Source organism: Aotus nancymaae, unplaced genomic scaffold (genome assembly GCF_030222135.1).
Source record: "Aotus nancymaae isolate 86718 unplaced genomic scaffold, 86718_ANA_hifiasm-v0.15.2.pri h1tg000046l, whole genome shotgun sequence".
In the NCBI taxonomy this organism is placed as follows: Eukaryota; Metazoa; Chordata; class Mammalia; order Primates; family Aotidae; genus Aotus; species Aotus nancymaae.
The window spans coordinates 19,561,798-19,585,276 of record NW_026988460.1 but is presented as its reverse complement, the minus strand read 5'-3'; the positions used below and the strand labels follow the sequence as shown (position 1 = coordinate 19,585,276).

The window sequence follows — 23,479 nt, the reverse complement described above, 5'->3', positions numbered from 1 at the left end:
TGACAGTCTTTCTATGCTTGATATTTTTACTATTGTCTCCTGGTTTAAATGAGCACAAAGAAAAAGGAAGACCCACCCTCTTCAGGTTGGAGGCAGTGACTGGGTTTTGTTAAAGGCCAGGCACAGGACTAAGGACGATGCACACATTGTCTCATTGCGTGACCATTAATATCAGTTGCTCCATTCTGCCTAGGAGGGAGTTGAGTTCTACAGGGATGTGTGGCTTGCATGGCATCACATCATGCAGAGAGCCCGGGCCCAAGGTGACATGTCAGAACCCACGTTTCTAACCATACTACCTCTATAATTCTGACTCTGGTCAAAGTATGGCAGGACCATTGGCTCACAAATGTGTGTTTTCCTGCTTACAAAGGCACTCTACATCTATGAAACTTTTTTTAAAATTTACCTTCCTTGTAGGTTTTCTGCAAGGAGGAAAAAACCTGAGGTGCAGATAATATTTCTTGTCAGAGGACAAGGACATTCCCAATTTGGGAGGTGGTAGAGAGAGGGGTGTTCATTTGTCCTAAATGCATCCCCTTCTTCTTCTACTGCTTGAGCCATGTGTTTCAGGGCTACAGTCCAGCCCTGACCTAGATCTTTAATTCTGATAATGGAGCTGACAGAAACTACAATGGACATGCATGGGCCTTTGCCCTAGAAAGGCTCAGGTTTTAGCCTCTACCTTTTTGATATCCTGAAGCCCATTCCCAGGAGAATGTATAAGTAAACACACAGGTGAGTGTCTAAGTCAGAGATAAGCAAAACATGACTCAGAGACAAAATCAGACCCACCATCTACTTTCACCAATAACGTTTTACTGGAACAAAGCCATACTTATTCAGTTGTGTATGGTCTATGGCTGCTTCACACTACAACAGACAACTTGAGTAACTGAGACAGAGATTGTCCTGCAAAATCTAAAATATTTACCACCTGGCTCTTTATGGGAAATTGTTGCTAACCCTTGGGTCCCTGGTGGCTAATATAGCTTCAAATGCTACTAAACTAACCAGAAGCAAAGCTATACTGAGAACCAAGGTATTAATAGTAATTCCAGATGAATTATCATATTGCGGATTTCCATGCACATTGGCAGGCATCAGTTTGCAGCTTTGGGATGACATCACTGTATATCAGCCACATCTGTCTCAGATCTCTCCCATTTCTTGGCAGAGCCATTTGCTCACAAAAGTGGGTTTTCCTGCTTAGAAAGGTACTCTCTACATCACAAAGCTTTTTCTACCTACTTTCCTTTGTTGGTTTTCTGCAAGGAGAAAAAGCCTTAAAGATGCAGATCATACTTTTTATTCTCAGAGGACAGGAACTTCCTAATTTGGGAGGTGGCGAAGGGGAACGTAATGACATCCTGCTCCCTACACCGTTCTCAGCCACGTGTTTCAAGGTTTCCTCCTTCCTCACCTGCTGACAGCTCCACTTCCAGATCAGCTTAGACTGGTCTCATTTAGAACAAAATCTGCTTATTGTCTGGCCTTTGTTTTTATTAAACTTGAAGGGACAAGGCCTACTATTTTTACTTTCATGGAGGTAAAGAGATACAGGCTTTAAATAGGTTCCTCCCACACACACACACACACAAGTCTCTACGAGATGGGGCAGCTCAGCTGGAAGTCTGCTCTGAGTTTGCTTCAGTGACTGAGACAGACAGGCTCCCTTTCCATTGACCACAGCCACCATCTGAAGTCAACTCCTGTGACTGACTTGGCCACTGGACAAACAAAGCCAAAAGATTCTTGTCCCCCGGTGTGAGGGGTTGTGGGAACAGTTTTAAGGGGTGGGGCAGTGGGCTGGAACTAGACTTCTGATTCCAGAGGCTTCTGGGACCTCTGTCCTGCTCTAACTCCACAGCTGTGTGATCTAGGATTATTGGAGTAATCTCTCTGTCTGAGACTCATGTGCCTCATGTCAAATAGGGTCATAAGTGCTGCCTTCCACACCCCCAGGTGGGAGTGTGGGATGAAGCACCAGGTGTGGGAAGGTGCTTCCTGAACCATCCAGTGCTTCAGGCGCAAGTTCTTATATTACGCCTTCCTCCTCAGCATCTCAGGGCCACCTGTGTCTGTGTCACACCTGACAGGTTAGGATGAGGTTTGAAAACAGATACATAGTGAATGATTTTTTCATAGTTTTGCCTCATGAAAAATACAGATACTGCTCAACCTACAGGGGGGTTATGTCCCAATAAACCCATCATAAGTTGAAAATATCATAAGTCAAGAAGACATTTAATATACCGGGCAGTGGTAGAGTGGGAGCTGTGGCTCACTGCCGCTGCCTGGCATCACCAGAGTGTATCATATTGTAAATTGCTAGCCTACGAAAAGATCCAAATTCAAAATTTGATGTTTGATTTCTAAAGAATGTGTATAGCTTTTGCACCATCATAAAGTATAAAAATCAGTAAGTCTAAACATCCTAAGTTGGGGACTGTCTGTACTTGGAAAGAACATGAACTTTGGAGTCAGACGAGTCTGGGTTTGAATCCAGCCCCACCCACCACTTGCTGGTTATATGATCTTGGGAAAGTCACAGCCTTTCTGAGCCTCAGTTTCTTCATCGGTAGAATGGGGGAAGGCATTAGCATATCAGTTTGAGTCACCCATGAAATAGACACCAAGATGGCATTAGATGTGCAGGGCATTTCTTGAAGACACCTGTGAAAGGAAAAGAGGAGGGAATGTCTTCAGACTGCAGTGCATGTCTGACACCTGTGAAGGGAGAGAGGGAAAGAAGGAGACTAAGCAGGAAAAGTCTCAGACTCCACGTGACTCCAAGAAAGTCTTAGGCAGGTCTGCCAGGAATCCCAGAGCAAAGATTGTCCACTAGAGGAAGGTGCATAACAAATGACCCCACATCTCGGTGCCTTAAAACAACAATAGTTATTGTAGCTCATGATTTTGTGGGTCAGCAATTAGGGTAGGGCTCAGCCAGGAGATTCTTCTGCTCCATGTGGTGTTGATTAGGGTCATCCAGTGGTGTTCAGCAGGTGATTGATATGGCTTGGAGGGTCCAGGACAGCTTTGCTGGTTTGGTGGGCATGGCTGGAAGGCTGGACTCAACTAGACCTCCTTCCATGTAGTCTTAGGGTCTCTCCTCATGGTCCCTCCAACACAATAGCCTGACTTAAAACTCAGGGTTCCAAGACGAATGCTCCATGAGGCAGAAGAAGGAGCAGCCTTCTATAATGCATATTCACAGAATAGGTACCCAGCAAATAGGAGCTGTCATTCTTAATGTTTCTTTCATCACTATTACTGCTGCTACTACCACCTGCCCTGAAGATGTATTCTGTGTCCTAAGGATGACAGAGTGAGGCTGGCTTAAACTGTGAGGCTTTTTATAATGTACGCACCCTCATTTTTTAGCTTCCTGTGAAGTCCTCATCAGTCCTCTCCTCCCTGCCCAAGGCTCAGGACTGCCTGTCTTTCTGCAGGTGTGGCGGACCTCAGTTTTGAGGCTGAGAGTACTCTGGTGCCTCCCACAGAGCTCCTGGAGAGACTGCCTAGCTATGATTGGCTTCCTCAAGGGGGCAGTAAGTCCAAGGGGTCTTGGTTCTTTGGGCTTCTTCCTAGGGCTCATGATGGTTGTGGGATGTCTCTGGAAAAGGGTGGTACTGAGATAGCTCCCCTTTCCTGGGGGGGACCCTGGGAAGCCCCTCATCATGGGTAGGTGGAAAGAGGAAGCAATGGGGCATAGGCCCTCTGTCTATGAACAGTCCATGACTGTGACAGGTCCCTCTAAGACCTAGATGGTGCTGGTCTTGGAGTCCCCATTCCTTTTGCATTAGATGCATAAATGCATCACTTTTTCTTCATCTGTTCTTTCTCACATTCAATTAGTCTTTCCTTCTTCCACATACAAGTCTTTGTTCCTTTGACCTGGCCTGTTCAGCCCCTGACTCTTTCCTTCTCCAGGAAGACAGATATTCTTCCCGCCTTCTGAGGTCCTGGGGAGGCCCCAGGAGCAAAGGTCCTGGTCCTCGTTACTGGAACACAGGTGAGTTTCAGGTTTTGCTCTGGTGACTGAATGCATTTTCTATTATCTCTAGGAGTTTTTACTCCACAGCAGAGCTGAGTAATTGAGACAAAGACTATGTGGCCCACAAAACCTCAAATATGATGTGGCCTTTTGCAGAAGTTTGCTGACCCCAGTCTAGATCCCTGGAAAGGTCCATACCCTCCTTGTTGTGAGAGGACTCAGGGTTGAGCTCAGCGTTTCCAGCCAGCTTTGTGCAGAGAGAAGGTGGAGCTGCCCCCCATTTGAATCCAGCCTCTCACTGAGAGGAGTTTCTGGGGGTTTCTAGTCCTGCTGCTGCCAGAACCAACCCCCTTCTACTCCCCTCATCTGTAAAATGGTACAATTCCTCTCTAAGGTTTTGTTTTTGTAGTTGCAGGATTCTATCAGCTCTTCTCCTAAGCTCCACATTTAAACTAAAGTGGTTTTGCTGTTCTCTGGGAAGACCTGCCTGTTCTCACCCTGGGCATCTGTTCACATGGTCCCTTTTGTGGGAGATGCCCTACCCAGGTGGACTCCTGAGGGCTTTACCACTACTGTGGCCTCAGTTTCTCACCTGCACATTGAGGAGGCTGGCTGGCCTGCTTGAGCCCACAGGCCCTTCCCAGAAGCCCCTGCCTCTCTGTTCGGTCCCCTGCAGAGTCCCTGTGATGACAGAGGAGGTGGCCCGGGAAGCCCTCCTCAGCTTCGTGAACTCTAAATGCTGCTACAGCAGCACAGTGGCTGGAGACCTCATCATCCGGGAGCTGAAGCAGCAAACCCTCTGCAGGGTAAGGGGCCAGGGCCTACGGGAGCCTTGGCCAAGGGGCTGGGGGGCTGGGGGCTTTGGAACAGTTGGGGGCTGTTTGTGTGATGTAGCCAGGGGAAGGGAGTCCTGGGGGCAGTGTGTGTGTGTTAGCAGTGGTGATGTTGAATGCCATCTGCAACTTGCCTAGTCTGTGGCTGTGAGTAATAAGAAGAAGATCAAGTGTCAGGCTGGGTGCAGTGGCTCATACCCCTAGCACTATGGGAGGCCGAGATGGGTGGATCACCTGCAGTCAGGAGTTTGAGACCACCCTGACTGACATGGTGAAACACCATCTCTACTAAAAATACAAAAATTAGTTGGGTGTGGTGGTACACACCTGTAGTCTCAGCTACTCGGGAGGCTGAGGTAGGAGAATTGCTTGAAACTGGGAGACAGAGGTTGTGGTGAGCCAAGATCACGCCACTGCACTCCAGCCTGGGCAACAAGAGTGAAACTCCAACTCAAAAAAAAAAAAAAAGAATAAGTGTCAGCAAACACCACTGACAAGCTCAAACACACCAGGCATCACAGAGAGCGTGCTACACACACGCCTTGTCAAATCCTCATGGCTGCCCTATACGGTAGCATCACTGTCACCGGTTCACAGACAAGGAATTGGAAATTTAAAGAGGCAAAGTGACTTCCCGAAGAACATGCAGCTAGAAGTGACAGAGGTGAGATTCAAACTCAGATCTGCTAGCCTCAAAGCCTATGTCCTCGCTCCCTACTTCCACAAAGGATGGGCTGAGAAAGGTTCATCTACCTGCCACCAGACTTCAGCTCCCTCTGCCTCCCCCAGATCATGTCTGTGCCAAGGAATTATTTATTCATTGCCGCAGGAAATCCTACCTCTGGAAGGCACTTCTGTCTCCTGCACTGACAGGGCAGAGGGGCAGCTTTTATGTTCACGTTTTCTAGTGTTGCTGATCCAGCCATCCTCTGAGGAGCATATACTCGCACAGAAATCAGATGAACCTTGCAGGCAGTGGTTAGAACAGGAATCTGGAATAAGAGGCCACTGTGTGGCTATGTGACCTTGGGCAAGTCAGCTGACCTCTCTGAGCTTCCATTTACTCACAAGTGAAAAGAGAAGAGAAGTGATGTCCAAGACCTCTTGCTATTCTGTCACTCTGTGGATGAAGATCAAGAAGGAGGATTTTGATATCAGGCAGATAAATTCCTCCACAAGGGAAATCTCAAAGCCATAGATTCCAGGGGCCTCCATCTATCAAAGACAGCTACTGCTTTGAAGCTTGCCTCGTAGTATCTTTGTATAAATTAATGGGGAACTGAATTAGCTCCACTTTCAGCCTGTCTAGGGAGATTTCCTGGGGCTGGCTAACTTCCCTGCAGACATCTGGGGGCACGTGGAACAGAAATAGCTGTTGCCAGCTGGATCCAGCAGCCTGAGGGTGTTGTGTGTGGACCTCTCAGTTTCCCCACTGCACTCTGGCAGGGGAAGAGCTTCATCTTTTTGCATAATGCTCTTTCTTCATAAGAGGTGTGAGTGTGAACATGCTGTTTTTTTCCTTTTAGTATCGACTAGAGACCTTTAGTGAATCCAGGATAAGTGAGTGGACATTTCAACCCTTTACTAGTAAGTGAATTGTCTGAAATTAGTTTAACTGGGGCGAATAAGTCAGAGTATTGGTGGGAAATATCAGGACTTGGCTCAGGCACTCATCTTAGTAAGATGGTCTTCTGCTTGGAACCTTGGCTTCCTTATCCCCTGCAAAATGAGAGGGTGGACTTTCATCTCAGAGACTTTCCAGTGTTGATCTTAATAACAGCTTTCTGCCCAGGAAGCAGGAGGTCCTGCAAAAGCGAAGCATTTGCCTTTGCTACAGTCTGGTGCTGCCATATGGGGCCAGGTTGTAAAGCAGCGTGTGTCTAAGCATTCACCCACCCCCTCATGCCACTCCCAATTCCCCCTAAGCCTCTAGGCCCTTGTGCTCCCCATTCCCCTTGCCATCCCACCTTCTGCTGAGCCCCCACTGGAGGCCTAAGTTTCTCTATTTGGGAAGCCCTAGGTCCTACCTGTTTTATCTGCCAGACCACTCAGGTCCATGCTTCAAGACTCAGCTCATGTGTCACTTTTTTTAAGAAGGTTTTCAGGATTTCCGGCTGCTCCCCTCCCAGCAGGATGGGACAGTCTTCTGAGTTTTCAGAGCCCTTTGTGCAACTCTTGTCCAAAGCGTCTGTCATATCCTATCACATCTTATTCTCATGGTGTGCTGTCTGTCTGTCTCCTCGAACAGAGCAAGAGAAAGAAGAAGGTGGGGTGGTGAAGGGGGTGGTGATGATAATGATGACAATTCTTGTTGTCAGCCCCTCAGTATGTGCCAGCCCTTGTGCTAAGCATTTTATATACATTCTTCCATTTAATTTTCACTATCATCTTGTATGGTAGGTGCAATGATTGTTCCCATTTTAGAGAGGAAAGAATGGAAGCTCAGAGAGGGTAAGAAATTTCTCTAAAGTCAAACAGCTAGGACATAGAAGAGCCAGGAGTCAAACTCAGATCTGTCTCTCTCTAAATCTTGGTTGCTTAATCACTGGCTCCAAGGGGCCCCTTGTCTACCCATCCCCATAGCCCCAGGATTTAGACTCATGCCTGGCACCAAGTGAAGGCTCCGTGCTGTTTACTGAATAAATGAAAGTATATCCCTGCTGCCCTTTGTCATTCTTACAATGATCCCTTTCTGTGTCAGACCACTCTGTGGATGGGCCGCAAAGAGGCGCCTCCCCCAGGCTCTGGGACATCAAGGTTCAGGTTCCTGCGATGTTTCAGGAAGACACCAGGAAGTTCCAGGTCCCTCACTCGTCACTGGTCAAGGTAACACGATTACTGGAGTACTTGCTCTTCTCCCTGAGTGGCTTCCCAGGCACTGTATGTTTCCTCAAACTCGTCCTTTGAAGGGAAACCCAAAATTCAGGCTGGTGCTTCATTTCTTGGTTATAAATAAACATAATTTGATAAAACTCGCTATATAGAATGTGGTCCCAAATAAAATTCCAAGCAAATCTGGGAATGTTCAGGTAGCAAACAGATCATCCGATTTACAAATCGTCACCAGCTTTAGTGAGGAGTGGCATTCCTGGACCAGTCGAGTGTAGTTTTCATCTTTATTTTAGCTTAAACAGCTGGAGTACTGAAAGAAATTGTTATAAAATAAAAACTTAAAAGCCTGCTGGGATTTTCCATGGGAGTCAGTAAGGAAATGGAATCTGACTTCCATCCTGCTTTATGGAGATATAATCATGGCATGAAGGGAGGGCAGCCTAGTGGATTACAAAAACATGACTGAGATAACTCATACTGTGTTCTCGTCTGGTTACTGCCTTCTTTCCACTTTTGGACTTGATTTAAGGGTGTAATTTTGCTCTATGAGTTTTTATAGCGTTCTAAGATAAAGAGGACTTTGAGAAGTCAACAAAGTGTTCTATTCCTTTCTCAAGGGTGGCAAAGCTATTTTGAATTAGTGATTAAATACTAGCAGCTAGCTCATTGCCTTTCATAAAAACCCTGTCCATTTTTTAATGGTTCCCAAAGACCACATTAACGACCTTATGGGCAAATGCCATCAGCCTTCGTGGTTCAGCCTGGTAGGAAACTGTAGAGTGGGAGCTAGGATGTGGGTCTCCCCTTCTTGGCATCCAGACTGGGCTAGGGCTCAGAGGAAAGGGTGACAGGATCTCCTGATGCAGTCAAGGCTTCTGGAATCTTAGTCAGATGGGAAGGGCCATTCCTTTCGCTGCACCTCTGGTTTAGATGGTGATGTCATGGGTGTGGGAGAAGTGGCTCTTGGAAAACTAGATCCCAAGAGAGCATTGCACTTTCAGGAATGCCACAAATGCCACGGGCGTGGGCGGTACAAGTGCAGCGGCTGCCATGGGGCGGGCACGGTGAGTCATCTGTGAACCATTGGTGAGTAAGTGAGGGTGTGGCAGGGGGAACCTGGGGACAGAGGGCTGGGCTGGTGGCCTGGGGCCCCCTGCAGTAACTGGGTCATCTCAGGCAAGTCATCCTCCCTTTCTGGGCCTCCGTTTTGCCATCTGTAAAATGGAAAAGTGGGGTTAGGTGGTCTCTAATGACCCTTTCACTTTTGACAGTTTGATTTTAATTTTTCTCTTCTTTTCTCATCCTTCTACAACGTACACAGAATACCTGATTGGCTTTAGCCTCTAGGTCCTGTAAGAGGACCAAGGCCTGGCGTTTTCTTAGCAGGGGCTCCCTGTCAGTTGGGGAAACCAATAAGTCACTCCATTTGTTGTACAGGGTGTGGGTGCTGAGCAGGTGAAGCTTGGAAGGCTTGGAGAGACAAAGCAGACAGGACACTTGAATTAGTTTCCTTCAGCTGCTGTGAGCCATGACCACCAATGGATGGCTTCAAACACCAGGCATTTATTATCTCAAAGTTCTGGAGGCCAGAATTCCAAACTCAAGGTGTGGGCTGGGTTGGTTCTTCTGGAGGCGCTGAAGGGGAGGCCATCCTGTGCCTCTCCCCCGGCTCCTGGCAGCTGCAGGCCGCCCTTGGTGTTCCTTGGCTTGTGGCTGTGCCACTTCAGTCCCCACCTGCCTTGCCACTCAGTCTTCTCCCTATGTGTCTTTTTGTCTTCCCATGGGCTCTTAATAAGGATACGTCCTTGGATTTAGGCCCTACCTGGTCATACGACTTCATCTGAACTAAATATATGTGCAAAGACTATCTCCAAATGACGTCCTATTCTGGGATTCCAGTAAACTTGAACTTGGAAGGGCCACTATTCACCGGCACAGGCCCCTCAGTGCCATTAGTCATCTTTTCAGAAACCTTCAGGGCTATTAACCATCCCAGGGGCTAAAACCAAACTCCTCGTGTTCTTTGCTCTCTTGATTTGAGCCTCGCCCTTTGACCACGCTCTGAACTGGCTACCCTGAGCTGTCTACTCCACCCTTCTCTCTCCACTGGCCCTTCCACCCCTTGCCTGTTGGGTTTGCACTTGCTGCTCACTCCTACACTGTCTGTGGGTCCCAGCGGTGGCCTTTGCCTGACCTTTCTCCCTCCTCCTGAGTTCTCACTCCTGCCACCTGCCTCCGGTGACTTTCCCAGGCCCCCTCCCCATTGTCTTCTCTGTCCCTTCCTCCCCTCCCACCTCCCTCAGGCTTTCCCTGGAATGTCTCTGGAGCCCACCATGAGCCAGCTGTGGGACCACAGCCTAGGTCTTTTCTGGGGCCATTTCCCAAAAGGAGCCCCCCTGTCTTCAGTGCCAGGCCCCTGACCAGTGCCTCTGCCCCAGCTTCCTCTCAACACTTGGTCGGGGGCAGGTCTTGGAGGTTGTGGGGATCAGAGAAGAGGCAGGAGAGGTTGATGCCTCAGAAGAAACAGGGATCTTAGGGAGTGGAGTCTTTGAAAGTTACAACTGGAAGGATCCAAAGATACCCCATGTCCACCGCCCACTGTTGTGCAGATGAAGGGGCTGAGGCCCAGGGGGAAGAAGGTCACCAGGCTGGGATTTGAACCACGTCTCAGGATGCCCTTGGCCCTGTTTCCTTGGGAGGCCGGCAGGGGCTGAGGCAGTGGTGTGTCTCCAGGTGCGGTGCCCATCCTGCTGTGGAGCCAAGCGCAAAGCCAAGCAGTCCCGGAGGTGTCAGCTGTGCGCGGGGTCTGGCAGGCGGAGGTAAGCGAGACTCCCAGCACTGCAGTGAAGTGCTCTCACTTTCCGGCTTTCCAGCTTTTCAATGCCTGCCCATCTGGAAGGCAAGCAGGCACCTGTCTGTCTCGTCACTGCTGTGTTCCAGAGCTCTGCACATAGTAGGTGCTCTGCGGCTATTTGAAGAGTAGGTGAGCTTTTCTCATGGCCTGGCAATTCTGGACAAGCCTGGAACTCGTCACAGTATGTGCAGAAAGGATGTGAAGAAAGAGCAACTGCAGGGAGGAAAGACAGGGACGGGGTTACCAGGAGAGGAGACCTCTCCTGCCCACGTGTGGGGAAGTGAATATCAAAAACCACCTAAAGTCCAGATTTTAACTCTCTGTGGAACAGGTCCTGGGCAAGCCCTATTTGTAATTCATTTTGGGGACTGAATGGAGGAGAAGTCAAGGAAAGTTGGTTGATTAAACAATCAACTAAGTTTCTCGCAGCTTTGCAAACACTGAGTCACTGCATTTTGTAAATCCTATCCCTTAATGTATTTATGATTTTTTAATGGAAATGAAACCATGATGAGTAAAAATACTCAAGATTGGGTTGGTTAGTGATACTTTTGCCTCATCAAAACCCAGGCCATCCTTCTGATGAGCCAGTTGGAGAAGCTTTGGTGCACCTTCCACCGTGGTTGGTAGAGAGAGTCTTTGGGAAAAAGACACTTATTTTTCTTTCATTTGCAAGTGAAAGGAATCCAATTCAAACTGGCTTTGGTAAAAAAGTAAATTTACAGGCCTAGGTAAGAATAAAGTCCAGGGGTGTATTTCAGGGATGGCTTTAGGCCCAGCTGGATCCTGGTACTTAAACAACACTGCCAGGAATCTGTCTCCCCCTCTCACTCTGCTTTCCTTTGTGTGGGCTTCATTCTCAGTCAGAGGGTTCCTTATAGTTGCAGAAGAGACCACCAGTAGCTTCAAACTTAGTAATCCCAGGAATAAAAGATGTCTCTTCACCGATAGTCCTGACAAACATCCTGGGGCAGACCTCATTGCATTCACTTGGGTCATGTGCTCATTTTTATATCAGCCACTGAGGCCAGGACATGGAATAAGATGATTGGCCCGTCCCAGGTTGGTCACAGAAGGGGTGGGGCAGGCCCTAGAGCTGTGTGGAGTGGGTAGGGAAGGGGTGGTCCACATAGGGATACTGGGGCACTGCCAGCAGAAGGAGGACTGGGTGGTGTGCAGGCAAAAACAATGCAGGCCCACCACAGTCTATCTCCAGGAGAAGGGGGTGCAGGTGGGAGCCTCTGTAAGCCACCAGGACCTGCAGCTGATCTGAGGGTACTGACTCTGTGCCCTTCTCAGATGCAGCACCTGCTCAGGGAGGGGGAACAAGATGTGCGCCACCTGCAAGGGGGAGAAGAAGCTGTTGCACTTCATCCAGGTGGTCATCATGTGGTATGTGGCAGTGTCTCAATGCTGTGGCACGTGGGGGTGGCTGAAGGACTTAGCCCTGGACTGGTTGGTTGGGGCTTTCACAGTGCAAGAACCTGCTTGGTTGGGGCTTTCATAGTGCAAGAACCTGCCATGACTTAAAAGGGGGAGAGTTCCCTGGGAAGAGGCAATGTGGGTTGTGGGATGCTGACTAGCTTTAGACAGACAGACCTGAGTTCAAATTCCACCATCACCGTTTTCTAATGCAGCAGCTGCTCAACAACTAAGCCCTTCCCACAGGAATAGAGCAGTAGCCTCCTGCTGTGCTCCTAAGTCAGCCAGGGCTTCCATGCATTAAGGGTTTCTCCTGTGTCAGGCACCTGGCTAAGTGCTTGGCAGGCAAAGATGAAATTAGGTAATGGAGCTGAACTGCCCTATCCTTACTAGCTTCATTTTACTGATGAGGAGACTGAGGCTCAGAGAGGTTACAGAACAGTCGCAAGGTCCCTCCAGTAGCAATTCAAGCCCTCAACTCCAGGTCTGTCTAATGGCAAGGGCCATGCTCTTAACCAGCCGCACTGTGTACTTTCATCCCTCATCCTCCTTCCCTCCAGGAAGAACAGCCTGTTTGAGTTTGTGTCTGAGCACCGGCTCAACTGTCCCAGGGAGCTGCTTGCTAAAGCCAAAGGAGAAAACCTCTTTCAGGATGAAAACTCGGTGGTAAGAGGGCATTGTGGATGGGGACAAAGGAAGCTAGGTTCCTCCTCCGATGCTGGCTGTGTTGTGGGCTGCATTCCTTGGAAGGACAGGTTGAGTAGAAGCAGAACTCCCCAGATATGGATGAGGCTGCGGGGAGCCTGGGGGCTGTCAGTTTCCTTTTGACTTTTACATACTCAGCCCTCTGTCCTTCCCCCCACCATCTGCCATTCTTACTTCCTTCTACCCTTTTTCCCTCCCTCCTTCCCTTCCTCCCTCCCTCCCTCCCTCCCCGCCTCCCTTCCTTCCTGTCCCTCCTCCCTCCCTTCCTTCCACAAACTGTGAGACCCTCCTCCTGTATCAGGCACTATTCTAGGCCATGGAGAGATCGCGGCAAATAAAACAAAGCCCCTGCCCTCACAGAGCTTACAGTCTGGCGAGGGGACTATGATGAACACTTTTATAGCAATGTCAGATGGTGAAGGGGCACTGAGAAACACTCAAGCAGGGTAAGGGGCAGGGAGGGGTGGTGGTGTTGTTCCAGTTGGGGCAGGAAAGGCCTCTCTGTGGAAGTGATCTTGGGCATGGACCTGGATGCAAGGCTGTTGGGGAGTGGACCCTGTGGCATGGGAGCGAGGGGACAGTGGGACAGAGGCCTTGAGGCCTGGCATAGGGCAGTGAGCAGGGCAGAGCTAGGAGCTCAGGCATGAGAGATACCTTCAGCCTCAGGAGAGGATCCAGTGGGCCAGAGGCTGGCACACCCGGCTCACTGCCTGCTTTTGTCAATAAAGCTTTGTTGGAATACAGCCCCACCCATTTGTTGACAGGTTGTCCATGGCTGCTTTCCTGATGCTGGGGCAGAGCTGGATGACAGACTACATGGCCTGCAAAGCCTAAAATATTTACTAGTTGGTTTTTAGCAGAAAGGTTTTTCTCATTCTCGCCATTAGCCTTGACAGAGAGATAGGCTTCAAGGGAACTTCTGTGTGGGGTCCTCAGACTATAGGGAGGGGTGTCAGCCTCCTTTCTTTGCTCCATTAATTTGGCTTTTTAAAGGCCTCCCCAACCAGAAGCCCTGTACCCCACTCTTCCATCTGAGTTAGGGCCTCCCCCTGTGCTCAGCTCAGCCTGGGGCCCATCCCTAGGCGTCACTGGCTGCAGCAGTTCTGTGAGCTGACCCTGCTGGGTGCTGAGCTCTGACCACTGTCCCACCCTCAGTGTCCACAGCAGCACTGGGCCCAGAAGACACTTAGGAGGAGGGTGGAGCGAGGGGGCCACAGTTCCACAATGAGGGGCAGAACAGGGAGCCCCAGGAGAGGGCCATGCTTGCTCCTAATAGGTGGAAGACTTTCAAGTCTGGAAGAAGGGGATCTGGGGGCTCTGGGGACCTAGTAGATGCCCCTGTGCTGGACTTTCTGTAGGCTGAGTGCAAGCGCCTGGGTGTATTTGTGGTTCATTTTGTATCCACAGCTCACACACAGTGCCTGGCCCTTAGTGGGCGATTTGAACGTTAAATGAGAAATGAATCTGAGTTCCTTTTCTGCTACACATATATAGACCCCACAAGTCCACAGATGGGGACCACACATGGCATGGTCACTGCCTTGTCCTGCACCCAGCACGATGCCTGGCACACAGGAGGCACGCAGCTGGGGGAGCAAGTGGGCTGCAGGTGATAGGGCTCTCTCGCTGACTGCAGGCCCCTGTTTTCCTGTGTTTGAAATTCTTGAGACCTCAATGTGGATCCTTCTTTCTGGCCCCTTCTCTGGATCTGGCTCTGGCTCTAGTCAGCCCCAGTGACTCCCAAGGCTCCAGGTGGGGCTGCTAGGTGGTCTGTGTCTCTCTCTCCCTCAGGTGTACCCCATCGTGGACTTCCCCCTGCGGGACATCTCTCTGGCCTCCCAGAGGGGCATTGCAGAGCACAGTGCCGCCTTGGCCTCCCGAGCCCGCATCCTGCAGCAGGTGAGCCAGGGCTAAGGGTCCATCTGGCTCTGACATCTCTTCCTGGGCTGCTGAGCCCTCTTTCCTGAGAAGGTCAGAGCAGAAGGATGAGGATGTGGAGGTGTAAGGGAAGTCCCAAGGGGAGGAGCGTGGGAAGAGCTAGGGCCGGACCTAAGGCCCCAGGGCATAGAGCAGGGCACGTGAGATGCAGAGGAAGGACCATGTGCCACAGAAGTTTACGTTTTTTTTTTTGAGACAGTCTCACTCTGTCACCCAGGCTGGAGTGCAGAGGTGCGATCTCGGCTCACTGCAACCTCTGCCTCCCTGGTTCAAGCGATTCTCCTGCCTCAGTCTCCTGAGTAGCTGGGATTGCAGGCGGGTGCCACCACACCTAGCTAATTTTTGTATTTTTAGTAAAGACAGGGTTTCACCTTGTTGGCCAGGGTGGTCTCAATCTCTTAACTGTGTGATCCGCCCACCTGGGCCTCCCAAAGTGCTGGGACTACAGGTGTGAGCCACCGCGTCTGGCCAAGTTTGCATTTTTATTCCCAGAAGAAATTGCAGGGTTTCAGGCATAAATGTGATGTTATGTGATTTTGATTCTGACTTCCTGGTGTTTAGATAGGGGAAGAAAAGCTTCAGATTCAAGGTCACAGGCCTGGCTGGAGCCCAGCGTCCTGCCCCTGAGGCCCTGGGACTTCTCAAACCCCAGCCCTGTCTTCTCCCAGCCTCTGGGGTTTTGGCTGCTGTATCCTGATGGCCACAAGGTGGCGGTGGTGGTTGCTACATCCCGGAGCAGCCCTGAGCAGCTCCTTCTGCTGCGCAGCCGGCCAGGGGACCCTAGGGTGGGAGTTTAGCTTGGTAATGTGCTTTGCTGGAGCCGCTTGAAGTGGGACTCAGCAGCCAAGAAAGGAGCCTTGCAGACTGGGCTGAGATCCTGCGTTTCCTGCATCCCAGCATGATCCTGGGCCAACGACTTCTCCCCTTCTTCAAAGCCAGTCTCTCACCTGTGCAAAAAGAGTCACTAAAGCACCTTTGAGGGTTTTGCAGCAAAACCCTCTTGCTTAATGTGTGGTACCTGGTGCTCAAAATGTCCCTTTCTGTCCTTTGCAATGTGCATTTCCTCTTCTCTCTCTCTCTGCACAGCTCCCTGATTTGTACATTTTATCTAAGTGAATACTGACCATCTTGGAGCTGGAAGGGACTTAGAAATCACTCAGTTCAGACACTGCAAACCTACATGCCTACCAGGGCCAGGCAGTAAGGAGGGTGGCAGAGCCTTTCATTCAAAGGGACCGATCACCACTCAGCTTTCTGTAGGCACAAGGCCCAGTGTTTCCAGACTGTCTGAAGTCCAGATTTTTAGATGAAACCTAGTTTTTCAATAATTTGGCAGCTGAGGAAATTGAGGCCCAAGGAGGGGAAGTTACCAAGGAGGGGAAATCACACGGTATGTTGGTGGCAGTTCCAGGACTACAACTCAGGTCTTCCGAGGCCCCGTCTGGCAGTACAAGCCATTCCTAAACAAATCCTGGAGCCGGGAATGGTAAACCAGGGGACAAATAGACATTTTTCTTTAAAAAGGAATATAATGGAATTGGAGGTCACTTCTTTGAATCTTTTTTTTTCCCTAATTTTGCCTTTGGTCCTGGAGCTATAAACAAAGATTCATGCCAATATTTTACTCAGGATAGAGCCTGGAATCCAACCATGAGGACATAGCTGGCTAAATTACCTCTCCCGGACATGTCTGTGACTCTGAGACCTGGAATCTGCTTATTGCAGGGGCTGAGCTACACAGACAGATAAACAGCCAATTACATCATGACTACTTGATGACAATTGATGTCTTGGGCAATTTGTGGCCTCAGACTTGGAGACTTTTTGAGCCGGAAGCAGATGGAAGCAGGTGGGGTGGGGGCAGTGGTGCTGCCATGCTCTCCCTGGATCCCCGTCCTGACTTCAGCATCTAGGCCTTCCGAGCATTCACGTGGACTTCCATCTCCCTGTGCCAGTTAGTCCCTATTCTAGGTCCTTTGCACTGAAATTTCAAGAGGCATCTTCCACCTTTAATGTCCAAAACTGTCATTTGGATTCCAGTTTCTGGCATATGAAGAAAACTCAGTTGCCTGTTCTTATTTGGTTGTCTCAACAACTCTGTGAAATAAGAGTTTTTATCTCCATCTCACAGATGAGGAAACTGAGGTCAGAGAACTGGCGCACAAGCTCACACAGAAAGCTTTGTGGAAATTTCGTGCCCTGACTCTGATTCCCCTCCTTCCTCTGCAATGTCGTACTGCCCCCTGGCCTCTCCTCTGACAGAACAGGGGCCTGCCTCTCAAAATCTCTCCCACCACCCAAATTTCCAGGGATGGTCAGGGCAGTTTTTCAGCAATGGAGAGATAAGTCAAAGCAGCCAGATGGCTTCAGCCTGAGCTCCCCACCCAGCCTGGTTTACCTCTTCCCTCGGGTCTTCAAGCCATCAACTACAGCAAGAGGACTTGGGGCTCTTTTCCCAACAGGAAGAATTTCCTGCAAGTAAAGAGGGCCTGACCCTGGGCCATTCATGCCACCTCTCCCTGGGTTTGGGTCCCCAAATCTGAGTCTGGGACAGGGGAACAGCTTATGTAGAACTTAGGGTTTTTTGAACAGAGCCGGGCCCACAGTAAGTCCATGAGAAAGCTTGGCTTAAATGATTAGGAGTAACATTCCTACATCAGCTATGTAGTGTAGTTGCCAAAAACAAAACAGCACCAAAAGCCAATGGAGACAGGAGCCTAATCTTTGCTCCCGAGATGGGGCTGCTATTTTCTGTTCAGGGCCTCATGATTGTGGAAAGTTATTCAGTAACTGCTCAGAGAAGGGGGCTGTGGGAGGGGATGAGGTCCCCATCCTGAAAAGAGCCTGGCACAGCCCACCAAACTTTCAAATGTCTCCAGGGTCAATGTTTTATCTTAAAATTTGATTCAAATATTATAAACCACTCCCTAATATCTCTATGGTTGTTTTAATATACAAATGTTTAAACTGACTTTATCCTTCACTGTCTCCCAGCACTCCATCTAAAAATTAATGCTTCTGAAAGTTGTCCTACTTGACTGGTGACTTTCCATACACCTTGGAACTCCCATGGGGATGCCTGTGCCCACTTGGTGAAACCTAGAATCAAATGGTAGCTAAAGATGAGAAATCAGTTTTGGTCAGAGCTTAAGGCACATGAAGGAGCACAGTAGGAGATGCATCTAAAGGCAGATTGAAGCCAGATTGTAGCAGGGTTTAGAATGCTGTATTAGTCTGTCTCAAAGACATACCTGAGACTGGGTAATTTATACAGCAAAGAGGTTAGTGGAATCACAGTTCCACATGGCTGGGGAAGCCTCATAACCATAGCGGAAGGTGGAAGAAGGGCAAAGGCACAACTTACATGGCAGCAGGCAAGAGAGCATGTGCAGGAGAACCGTCCTGTATAAAACCATCAGATCTCATGAGATTTGTTCACTATCATGAGGATGGTATAGGAAAAACCCGCCTTCATGATTCAATTCCCTCCCACTGGTTCCCTCCCATGACACATGGGGATTATTATCATTCAAGGTGAGATCTGGGTGGGGACATTGAGCCAAACCGTATCAAATGCCAAATCCAGAGCAGGACTTTCATACAACAGATGGTAGGGAGCTACTGAAAGTTCTTGAGCAGGTGGATGACTTGAACAGAACGCTGAAATTTTCCTTGGCTATTTATTTCCTTAGCGCCAGACCATCGAGCTGATCCCCCTCACAGAAGTTCACTACTGGTACCAAGGAAAGAATTACATCTACTACATCTATGGCACCAACCACCAGGTGTATGCAGTGGACTATCCTGAGCGGTATTGCTGTGGCTGTACCATTGTGTGACATAGCAGAGCTGTCCCCAGAGCCTGCCATTCATGTTTGCCAAGGAGGACAACCGATGCTCTCCTAGTGTGCTCACCTCTGGCTGCATTGGACAATCATATACAAACCTTGGTATGTCCTTCCAGAAAAACCAGCTCATCATTTATCAAGCTCCACTTCCTTATGCAGCCCCTCTGGTGGAATCCGTCACTCACATGTTTAACCTACAAGAATTCGGCCACACATTTTCCTATAGAACAAATGAGAGAAATAATTGATATGGCAGGGCTTTGCCTCTGGTCTCCAAGTTAATGCCCCGATGAGACGTGTGATTTGATTTTGCTTTTCCCTTTGTCAGTCTTGGTTCTGGTGTGCTTCTTCTAGTGGGAGCCTCTTGACGATCTGAGTGTTACTAAAATGTTTAAGGATACACACAAATTATCTGGCCCCAATGCACAATAAATAGTGCACTTAGGCATAAAATGCAATATGTTACTGCCCATTCTGTGGGTCAGGAATTCACACACAGCCACAGTGAAGATGATTTATTCTGCTCCCTCATGTCTGGGGCCTTACCTGGAAGATATGATGCCTGGGGCTGCTTGAGAGTGGGACCTGAAATCATCTGAAAGCTGGTTCACTCAGATATTTGGTGGTCGATTGTGGTTGGTGGTTGGGAACCTGACAGGGAGGCTGTCAGGTGGAGCACATATACGTGGCCTCTCCATGCAGCAAGGGCTTCCTCACAAGATGACAGCTCTGAGAGTGCATGCCCCTCCTGCACATCCCAATTGAAGAAATAGAGATCTGTTTCACAGCTGGAGAACAAATCAGCTGTGTTGGATGGACCGAGTCTGCGTGCCAATCTCTAGCATGGTGTCTATGTAAGAAACTTAGAAAACGTTTTCAAATAGATACAGTTCTTTACATCACAGGCTAAACTTAGAACCTGCCCACTGAGTGAGATGTGAACCTGATGCTCTGTGCACCCATCACAGGCAGGAGTTCCTACTTGGTGGTGTAAGGCTGGTTGGGGGGTTGTGGCAGAGGGGATGCCCTGCAGCCCTAATGCTGAGTCAGCTTTGGAGAGGTGGTGCTGGGCTATGTAGGTCACTGTGCATCTGGTTGTGGGTAACCAGAGACCCTCCATCATCTCATGATGCCTGCTCCATCCATACCCAGAAGGACATTGCTACAGCAGGGAGTGGCCTGCCTCAGGAGGCAGCCCCTCAGAGGACCAGTTGGTACCCTCTCTTGATCCCCAAATCCCCTTACCAGGATGTGGACTTAACAGGCCTAGTTGGGGGAAGCTGGGGAGAGAGAGGCCATCCCCCAGGGCATCACTGATGAATGATATGCAAATGAGCACTCATCCTCACCTGCTACTGCTGAACCCTAAATTTTCCCACATCCTGTTGTAGCTGTTTCCTGAGTTTGCCTGAACCACATGAACCACACACTGGTGCGTCCTGGCTAATGGCATGGTGGCTGGCCTCGCCATAGGAGCAGTAAGGTTGAGGGGTTCTAGCTCCCTTAGGACCACACAGAAGCCCAAGGGACACTGGACAGAGAAGTAAAGGGAGATGAACCTAGAGGCATGGAGAAGCCTGAGCCTAGCAAAGCTTCCAGGCTCAGATTTCAGCTCCTGCTCACTCCATAGCTCAGTATGTCGGGGAGGCCAAGGGCAGGACGAGGTGTCCCCTTGGGTCAGGGTACACTGGGGCATGGGTAGCAGCTGGTCCCAGGAACAGAACCTGGTGGTGGCAGGGGTAAGAGGGAGTATTGCCCAAGGAACATCCCACTTCATCTTCCTCCGTTGCATTCAAGCCTGGGAGGCCCCTGCTCTGGTTTAACAAGGGAGGCCATCCCCTCCCACCCCCATGGCCTATCTGTGTGGTCCTCAAAGGGGAGGCTTCTGCCTGTCAGATGCATGATATGAATGGCGGGGACAGCTTTTGGTTGTTGCAATGATTGGAAGTGACACAATTGGCAGTAAGTGGACAGAGTCTAGGAAGGATAGGCATCCAGCAATGCTGTTCTGCATCTCAAATGACTTGCACATATCCTGCTGACCTTCATGCAGAATGTCAGTTATGAACAAAAGTCCTATCAGCTAGTACTTAATGTAATGCTTATTTTTATTTAGTGCTCACTTGTGTTTTGGTTTTTCCTATATGTCTTGTTTGAAATGCCTTCAGATCATCTTACTTTTCTTAAGTCCAAATGTGTTTTCTAAGTGGGTATAATTGATGACTGCATTGTGGTTCCCCACATGGTTGTGCCTGAGCGTTTACAAATTGAAACACATGTATGTAAAAATTACCTTCTAATTGCTCCTTTATATTTTATTGCTCCTATATGTATTTATAGTTTGGGCATTAAATCACTTTTTTTAAAAAAAACCCTGTTATGTGAGTGGGATATATATATATATATATATATTTTTTTTTTTTTTTTGAGACAGGGTCTGCCTCTGTCATCCAGGCTGGAGTGCAGTGGCTTCATCACAGCTCACTGCAGCCTCCACCTCTTGGGCTCAAGTGGTCTTCCTACTTCAGCCTCCCAAGTAGCTGGGACTACAGGCACATGCCACCATGCCTGGCTAATTTTTGTACTTTTTTTTTTGGCAGAGATGGTGTTTCACCATGTTGCCTAGCTGATCATGAACCCCTGGGCACAAGCAGTCCTCCTGATTCAGCCTCCCAAAGTGCTAGGATTACAGGTGTGAGCCACATGCCCAGCCTATGAATTTTATTTTAGGATAAAAAGGAAGCATTGTGTATATTAAGGCTGAGGCTCAATAGCCCAGATGCACTGCTGGCTTGTGAATGCAAAAAGAAAATCCTAGCTGCAATAACATGGACCCAAAGGACCACTGTTCCTATTATACAGCAAGTGAAAGAAAGCAGCAGTGAGCCACGAGCCACGGCATCCTTAGTAGTGATGGAGAGCGGGTCTGCTGGCCTTTTGACGACTGTTGCATGTTTTCCCTTGCAGTGTCATCAGTTTTTATGACATTCACTGCAGCCAGGATGTGACTTAATTTGCTATTTCTGCCTCTCTTTGCTATCCTAGGGCTGATTTGGTTGTTAGTGTATAGCCCTAGATTCAGTTGAAGTCATTAGGGGTAGAGAACAGAACATAAGGACACCTCTAATCCTAAAACTAGCCACCATAGACTGGGGCTCTGAGCCTGATTCAGTTTTGTTTTAGAATAACTTTAGACCCATGTGGTTGGCCTTTTCTTTATTGCTCTGTCAAAGGGGAATGTGAGCTCTAATCTTCACCAGTCAGCAACAGTCACAGGGTCTCTGCTAGGTGGCCAGAGCCCTGCTGGGCTTAAGGAGGGTTTTGCAAAGATCTGAGGTCTCTCTTCTAAGTCTACAGGATAATAGGAGGTAATATATGTGAACAGAAGAAAATAAAAGACTCAATATAAGAATCAGGTAGCTGTACTGGATGAAAAGGCCTAAGACTGTAGTGGTTACAAATGACAGAAACTCAAATGGACTTAAACAGGAAAAAGGTCATTGATGAGCTCTTTCACCCTAATCAAGTTTACCAGCTTCAGGTATAGCTGGACCCAGGGATTTGAATAATTTTATTCTAACAGGATCTTCCCTGCCCTCCTGTCTTCTTCTGTCCTCTAAGCATTTCTCTCTTTTGCTTTTGTTCTCAGGCAGGCTTTCCCTGCCTTGGTAGCGACACAGCTACTAGCAGCTCTAGAATTTCATCCTATGAACTCAGCTAACCCAGGAAAAGGAATGCTATGAGCTTGTTTGCTAATTAACTTCCATAAAAAGTCCCAGGGAAGGTTCGGGGGGTCACATGTGGCTTGGTCTGGGTCATATGCCCAACCTTGAGCCAATCACTGGCCAGGGAATGCAGTGATTGCATTGGCCAACCCAGGTCACATGACCACACCCTCCCCCAAGCTAAGATCAGTTAACCTGGACCAAATCTGAAAGAGGACTGGAAGCTCTGCAGGCAGAAACATCACCTGTCCACTGGAGGGGCAGACAAAAAGGCTGGGTTCGTTCAGGATGGCGTTCTGGAGTTTTCTGTGTGCTTTTTCCCAAATGACATCTTATACCAAAGAGGAGTGATTGGGGCTGGGTCCTTTCCCTGCTGAGCCCTGCATCTCCCTTCCCTGTAGGTGTTGGGGTTTCAGGGCTACTATGCTTCTGTGCTCTGGTTATTACAAATACAAATTTGGACTGACCTTGGGCTTCCTTCCTGCAGGGCTCAGGGGAGGCATGTGATCCTGGAATGTGCGTACGGTGGTGTATGCATGGGTGTAAGTGTGTGAGTTTGGTGTGTATGTGTGTGTTTTCCAGTTGGGAGAGTCACTACTTTGAAAGCAGGAAGAACTTCTCTCCCCCATCTGGGTTTCCTCCCCTTTCTTCCAGGCCCCTGTCATTCTTGTGGTTCCCAATACCCTGGCTCTCAGCATGTGATCACCTTGTTGTAACATGGCAGACTTCAATTTCTAGTTCACAAGCAGACCTGTAAATGGGAAATGATGAAAGAACTGTTTTTTCAGTCAGGGCAAACAGCCCAAGTGGGGTTATGTTTCTCATCAGAAGGCACCTGCTAGATATAGCAGCTTGGATTCTGTTGGTTTACATTCATATTTCCACTTTCTCTGCTTTTTGTTTGCATTGAAAGGTCTAGTGTAGTGGAAAGAGTATGGGTTTGGGAATCAGACACACTCAGGTTCAAATTCTGGCCCTGATCATTTTCAGTTCTGAGATGAGCAATTCATGTCAACTGGTTAACCCTCAGTTTCCTCATCTGTGAGATGGGGATGATAGCACTTGCTTTGCAGGATGGGTTGAAGAGATGAAAATAGATCAGGCATGCAGAGCTCAGCATGAGGAGGTGCTGAGCACTTGGAAGGGTCCTGTTCTCCCTGAATTGAGCTCTTTGGTGGGTCAGCACTTGGCTGCTGGTCCCAGGCCTCTCCTGGGGGCTGGTGAGCTGGGTCTCCTGCACTGCAGTGGCTGCCTATAGGAGAGATGTGGCTTCCCTGCCGGTGCCCCTCTTTTCATCCCTCAGCTCCTCTCAGCTCTCAGAT

The 23,479-nt window shown here is 49.0% G+C and overlaps 2 protein-coding genes across 2 annotated transcripts in view; both read left to right on the top strand.

The window, feature by feature from the left end:
- The window catches only part of OXTR (oxytocin receptor), a 217,679-nt gene that overhangs the window by 182,979 nt on the left and 11,221 nt on the right, over positions 1-23,479 (top strand). The gene's annotated exons all lie outside the window — the stretch shown is intronic.
- Positions 1-23,479, top strand: part of SSUH2 (ssu-2 homolog) — a 40,514-nt gene that overhangs the window by 5,829 nt on the left and 11,206 nt on the right. Inside the window, exons 2-12 of the mRNA XM_012471160.3 lie at positions 3,456-3,554; positions 3,937-4,018; positions 4,677-4,806; positions 6,360-6,420; positions 7,535-7,659; positions 8,667-8,729; positions 10,399-10,484; positions 11,819-11,911; positions 12,502-12,607; positions 14,438-14,545; positions 18,277-18,534. Of these exons, the coding sequence (XP_012326583.1) occupies positions 3,456-3,554; positions 3,937-4,018; positions 4,677-4,806; positions 6,360-6,420; positions 7,535-7,659; positions 8,667-8,729; positions 10,399-10,484; positions 11,819-11,911; positions 12,502-12,607; positions 14,438-14,545; positions 18,277-18,423 (1,100 nt within the window). The 3' untranslated portion in view covers positions 18,424-18,534. The remainder of the gene's footprint in view (positions 1-3,455; positions 3,555-3,936; positions 4,019-4,676; positions 4,807-6,359; positions 6,421-7,534; positions 7,660-8,666; positions 8,730-10,398; positions 10,485-11,818; positions 11,912-12,501; positions 12,608-14,437; positions 14,546-18,276; positions 18,535-23,479) is intronic.